Source organism: Brassica napus, chromosome A9 (assembly GCF_020379485.1).
Source record: "Brassica napus cultivar Da-Ae chromosome A9, Da-Ae, whole genome shotgun sequence".
NCBI classification, from domain to species: domain Eukaryota; kingdom Viridiplantae; phylum Streptophyta; class Magnoliopsida; order Brassicales; family Brassicaceae; genus Brassica; species Brassica napus.
Genome location: NC_063442.1, coordinates 33502557 through 33509091, shown reverse-complemented (window position 1 = coordinate 33509091; position 6535 = coordinate 33502557). Strand labels below are relative to the sequence as shown.

At 33.9% G+C, this 6535-nt stretch overlaps 1 protein-coding gene across 1 annotated transcript; it reads right to left on the bottom strand.

Moving 5' to 3' along the window:
- Positions 1-1909: 1909 nt before the first annotated feature.
- On the bottom strand, positions 1910-5020 carry LOC125578433 (dof zinc finger protein DOF3.5-like). The gene has a single exon (XM_048741089.1). The coding sequence runs from the start codon at positions 2954-2956 to the stop codon at positions 2228-2230; it is 729 nt and encodes a 242-aa protein (XP_048597046.1). The 5' UTR covers positions 2957-5020; the 3' UTR covers positions 1910-2227.
- Between the last annotated feature and the right edge of the window lie 1515 nt (positions 5021-6535).

Below are 6535 nucleotides of genomic sequence, written 5' to 3'. Positions count from 1 at the left end.
AAGCTCAACATTAAACAACTTTCCTCTGAAGACAACTTTCCAAGTTAACTTATTTATCTCTGAACACAACTTGCGTAATTTCCTCTACTTCTGTTCACCAAATCTATAAATTCTTTTCTTCTTTTCTCTCTTTAAATTTTATTTCTTCTTTTAATTTCCCTACGTACGTACTCATATGAGTTATCGCATGGTAAGAGCTATAAAATTTCCAATCCCTATAGGATTAGATCTCACATGTAGACGACGGACTAATCAATCCTTGATAAACCACGAGTTAGACGGGCTAACTTGTGAGAAGTGACAAGTCACATGTTGAATAAGATTATCTGACTAGTCACGACTAGGGTAACGAGTTGGTTATGGTGTTACATTTTACATTATCAATATAAATGTGTTGGATCTACATATACATGACACATATCTCGAAAAATATGCTAGGAATAATATATTCCATTGAATATGTATGTAAGGTTAAAAATCGTATAAATCATACACATTAATCTTTTCAATGGGTGGCATTGACTTAAAGCCGAACTATAATATAAGTCTGGGAAATAAGAGATTAATAATGGTAGAAAGGAGTGAAAGGAAAAGTAGGAACAAATATGCTCTTTCTCTGACACTCTCTTTTAGAGAAGGATCTACAAGGACACACACAAAGGCCAGAGATACTACAAGTCTCACACGTGCGTCTCACTTTCAGTGAATTATAAGTTTAAGTAACAGCAAATCTCAGTCGAATCCAAAGATTAGGACCTCCCACGTGGGCTTCTTGGGCAAATCTTGATAACGACTAATTATAGCATCATATATATAGGTCGAGAATCACAGCACAAAAAAGGATAGCCTATGTATACATATCAATACTATTAAATTAGGATCATGATCTATTGATATATGTTTAGTCCAATTAATTATTTTATAACTGCATCTAAATAACTGTAATCACGTACCTTCTAAATATTGATATGTGTTTTGTGTAACAATTATTCAGTAACTGCATCTATATAACCACCTTATCAATACCACATGGAGTCATCAAACTGCAGTTACATATATAACGTGATATATTTTTTTTACTCCACAACTGTAGAAACTTCAATGCTTATCTCAAAAAAATTAATATCACGTAAAATGGAGACGTTATAGCAAGAAGAAGAATACCAGGAGCACATTATATTGATAAATTAACAATTTAAATTATATACGTGGGGCCAAAACATGGTGTGAACATGACAATATACATGTTCTTTGTTAAAATATTTGTATACGTATTAGCTACTATGATTACTTAAGTATAAAATTATTTATATGTTTATAGAAAGTAAAAACCATTTTATTAAATATGAATAAATGGCTAGATACATTTTTTTTAAACATACACATTTTTAAGAACATACTAGATGTTGGCCCGCTCTTAGAAAGAGCGGGTATATTATTGTTTTAATTTTTTTTTACTATTTCAAATTTTTTAAATTTTTATATATTGTTTGATATTAGTTAAATTTTTTTTTTTTTTTGCAAACTATACTGAATATGTCAAGTTACATTACATCATATCACAAATTAAGTAATCCTAATTATAACAATTATATTTGCTCTCATTATATTACTAATCTTACGTTGACGTCTTTTATTAAATAACCAATCATAGAAACTATTTTGTTTTAAAAAATGTAAATTAATCTTATCTTATCTTATTGAAGAATTGTATATATATATATATAAGTATAAAATTAAGATTAATAAGATTAATCTTATCTTATTAAAGAATTATATATATATATATATAAGTATAAAATTAAGATTAATAAGATTAGTTTACATTTTTTAAAAACAAAATAGTTTCTATGATTGGTTATTTAATAAAAGACGTCAACGTAAGATTAGTAATATAATGAGAGCAAATATAATTGTTATAATTAGGATTACTTAATTTGTGAAATGATGTAATGTAACTTGACATATTCAGTATAGTTTGCAAAAAAAAAAATTAAATTTAACTAATATCAAACAATATATAAAAATTAAAAAAATTGAAATAGTAAAAAAAAAATTAAAACAATAATATACCCGCTCTTTCCAAGAGCGGGTCAAAATCTAGTTACCCCTTAAATTTGTACTTAAATTATGAACTTTCTTATTTACATAAATGATCCATAATATATTCATATAATTGTGTATGTATGTATAATAAGTACAATACAAACTTTTATGCAAATAAAGATCATCCATCGACTGAGAAATGAAAAGGGCTCCAACTTCCAAACAAGAGGTTGGTGGAGTCATTGGATTCGTAAGCAAAATGAACCACCGGATCCTGAACAATCTGAGCCGGAGTCACACCACCAACGTCTACATGGTTATGACCATTCAATAAAGCATCAGACCAAACACCACTAGTGTCAATAGACAGAAGCTCTTCACCAGGAAATGGAGGCAACCCATTGTAACCACATTCCTCCACAATGTGTTCCACCTGATGTTCATAGTGATGATGATGATGTCCATGACCGATGTCCCTCCATAAGGGTTCCATCGAAGCGCCGGCAGGTTCATCGACTAGAAAATCTGTGTCGCAGTTTTCTTGACGTTTGTGTTCGTCAGGCTTTGGGTTCAAGAAATTGGCGTAAACAAGAGCAAGATCTATGTTTGGTGAGCCACCACCGGAATTGTAAGAATTAGCGGTTAGGCCGGTTTTAGTGTTACCCGAGGAGGATTTGGGACGGCGGGATTTGCGGCAGCCACCGCCTACGGGCACGTTGCGGAGGGAGCCACCTTTGGTCCAATATCTGCGGCAGCCTTTGCAGAAGTAGCGTGGCTGAGTGAGGCTATAGTTGTTGTAGTAACAAAACTTCGTGTTGGAGGATCCACATCTTGGACAGCTCGGAGTTATCTCTGCGTTTGCGTTTGGCCGCCATATAAACGATGACGTCAAGGCTTCTGTTCTCTCCATATCTCTCTCTTCTTTCCTCTAAGGCTCTAACAACAAGAATGTATTATATACGCATGCATGAATTTGTGTGTGAGTTTGTGCATGTGGAAAGGGTGTGACACGTGTAGGTTGGAGAGTGGAGGAAGTGTGGGGGAGCAACTGCCTCGTAAGCGTGCACTCACTGTTGCTTCTTCGGGGAGACAGGATTAAGGGTTTTGAATCTTTGATATGGTAAAATCATTAGATGTGAACTATAAAACTGGTAATTTAATACTGTCTTGGAGATAGTTTCGAGGCGAAGTAAGAAGAAGCCTATGGCCTCTTGCAGAGAAGGGTTATTTGGTGTACATTTAGCTATATGTACGGCTTAGTTAATGGAGGCTGCACGATTACTAAACTACCAGGTAATAACACGCGTCGCGTATTTTTAAGATAAGAAGACAAGAGATCTATTTAATCTAGATATCAGTTTAGTTTTAAGTTTTTTTTAATCTTTTAAAAATATAACCACCATTTTAAATTCATATTTATTTTGGTTTGTTCGGTTAAAATGCTTGAGGTTTTTGATTTTTCCGGTAATAAACAAGAACTATTATTATTTGTTTAATTTCATGTTAGATGAATTTTAGTGAGTCCTAGTGTCGAATCAATGGTTTTATATCATAATTTCTAAACGCATGTAAAATCAAATCAAATCTAGATAATAGTCGAAGAATTTTTTTTATTTATGTACAATTTGGTCATGGTGAAAGGAAGTATTAAAAATAATATTTCAAACTTTCAAGAAATTTAGAATCCTCACGTGTAATGAAGATTTAGTTATATATATGCTTACGTCAATGTGTATATGTGTATATAAAAGTATATAAATGTGGTTGATAGATATGTAAAGATACTGTTAGTTAACATTAAAAGACATTTTTTTTCAAAATAACACATGAAAAAAAAAATTTAAAATAAAATTAAGTGAAAATAAAATTGGCTAAACATTAGTGAATCTTTTTGCAAATTTTCCTTCTAAATAAAAATTTTGTATAATATGTGGAATCTTGTATGTGAGTTTTATATTAAAAAAACTCATAAGATAATATATATTGTGAACATATTTATATAAAGTTTGGTCGAAATGTTTTTTATATGTAACACGTCACTGTACTCATTTTCAAGTCGTTGTACTCATAAATAAACGTTAATTAGCCCCGACGTCGAAGACGTTAAGAATTGGAACTTTTTTTTTTTTTTGATAAAATAAAGGGTTAAACCCGGGTCTATTAAAGACACAGACCTAACCCCCGGGTGGAGGTACAGCCCACGGATAGACCCTCTCCTGGGCATTCAAATGAGTCGAAAGCAATAGCCCATATCCGTGTGGCCAGCGGGGTTCGAACCAGAATTCGCCGTATTGGGTTTAATCCCTCAAGCGCCACTGGACTACCACCACTGGTTTTAAGAATTGGAACTTGTGTATGTGCGGGTCATATTAAAAAAAGTACGAAAACGTTATGTAAGGTATGCATAACTATCTATGAATAAAAATTAAGGTGAGAGAATATAAGTATGAAAATATTCGTATACTTTGACTTGCATTTATTTGATACACACAAAAAGGTTATTTGGAAAGGAAAATCTGAATGGGGAAAAGAGTTTCTTGGATCATGTGTTTTTGGCAATCTCCAAGAATCATATGTGGGTCGTAACGTTTATCTATACACTTTTCAAGTCCCCTTAAAAACAAGCTTAGCTTATATTACATGTATTAAAATAAATTTTCATTTTGGATTATGCTTAGTTATATGTTCATGAATCATTTATCCATTTTGGAAAATCCCAAATTGTATCTAATTTATAGAGTTTATCTAGAAGTACTATAAAAGATTTCCACCTCTTAAAATGTTTTAGACAATTTATAAAATACTCCATCCAAACAAAAAGTGCCACTTACACAATTTTCACACATATTAAAAATTGATTGAAATATTTTTATGTTTTCATTAATACCATCTATTTAATCAATAGTATTTTAGATAAATGGATTTATTATAAAATCAATGCAGTTTGTAATTAATATTGAGCTAAAAGTAAATATAAATTATATTTGAATTATAAAACGTCACTTTTTATGTAACAAGAAAAAATGTTAAAGTGACATTTAATATGAAACAATTTTTTTTGATACTAGTATAAGAACATATAGACGGCTGTGTAAAAATTAAAATATTGTATTAGAAAACTTTAGAGATTAAAGTATCTAAAACTTTAAAAAATTACAGTACGATAATCTAAATTTTGTAAAAATCTTTGGCAGATTATAAGTACCTCTTCCTCTATTATATTAATTTGTACCGTATGCAAGAAATAAAATAAACGAACAAAAATATTTTTAAATAAAACGTGTTTATCATAGGTTATCTTGTTTTCTCTAAGGGCATCCACATCGATCAAATTTACTAAGAATATCTGAACACAAATATTAATATAAAAATAAAAAGTAAGAAAAAAAAATCAAAAAATCTTTGAGCATTCGGAACGCCCTAGAGAGAAACTCTCTCAGACCCGCATCCAAAGGCGCCTCCGATGGATCTCCCCTGCTTCAGCCACGCTGCTCTTTCTTCCTCCCTCTGAAGCAGCCATGCTCCTCTCCATGGCTATGATGGTCATTACTCCTCCGTCATGTCTCCGGCCCCCTCCAGATCCGCCGCCGTCGTCGTGTTCGAACGTCCCGCTTGAAGGTCTCTCTCCCGTCATCCCTCCGGAACCACCAGACCCTCCAGATGTTACTCTCTTTCCGATGTTACTCTCCTCACACCGCTCCTCCGCTCACCATGTTCCCTTTCGGGCCGGATTTCACCATGCCGTCGCCGTTTCCTCTACACTTTCTATCGTCGCTGTTGCGTCTCCTCTTGGTGTTATAAACGCCGGAGCTTCTCAGCTCGAGGGAGGCCTCACCGGATCTGGTCGTTCTCACCTCTTCGATTATATGCATCGCCAGCCAGATCTAATACCTGCTACGCCACCGCCTCCTGGACGAGTCACTACCGGACGTGAGACTAGCTCTCCGCTGCGTAGTCACGCCTCTCCTATGCAATCACCACAAGAAGCTCTCCCATCTGAAAATCTCGACTCTAGCTCGTTCATTCAAAGCTTGTTTGAATCCGACGACTGGCAATTTGGCGTTTGTTCGGCCAAACCTTCATGGTTCCTTCATAGTTATGCTGGAACTAGAAGCTCTTGTCTTAACTCATTGCTCATCGTTGCTTTAGAAGTTCTCGTCAAGCCTCAATATATTTTCAATGTCGTGGATATAGTCATCTACTCATTACTGGATTCACATAGTCCATCTATTCTAGTCAATGCCAAATCAAGTCAGTTAGGACTTTGTTTTCTATACGGTCATGGAGCTTCTCACCAAAAGCTCTTGTCGGTCATCATTCCAACCGTTGCTTACAGGTGTATCAACGTCGTTTTCGACTATCAGTTAGCTTTAGGGAAAAAGATGAAATTTCTCCATGGGACTCTTTATACCGCTGAGCTTGACTCTATCTTTCAATGTTTTGTAATGCTTTTTATTATCGTCACTGTCGAGCATGGCTCCGGGATCTT

Coding starts and splice junctions, on each gene's coding strand:
- LOC125578433 (XM_048741089.1), bottom strand. CDS start 2,956: ATGGAGAGAACAGAAGCCTTGACGTCATCGTTTATATGGCGGCCAAAC.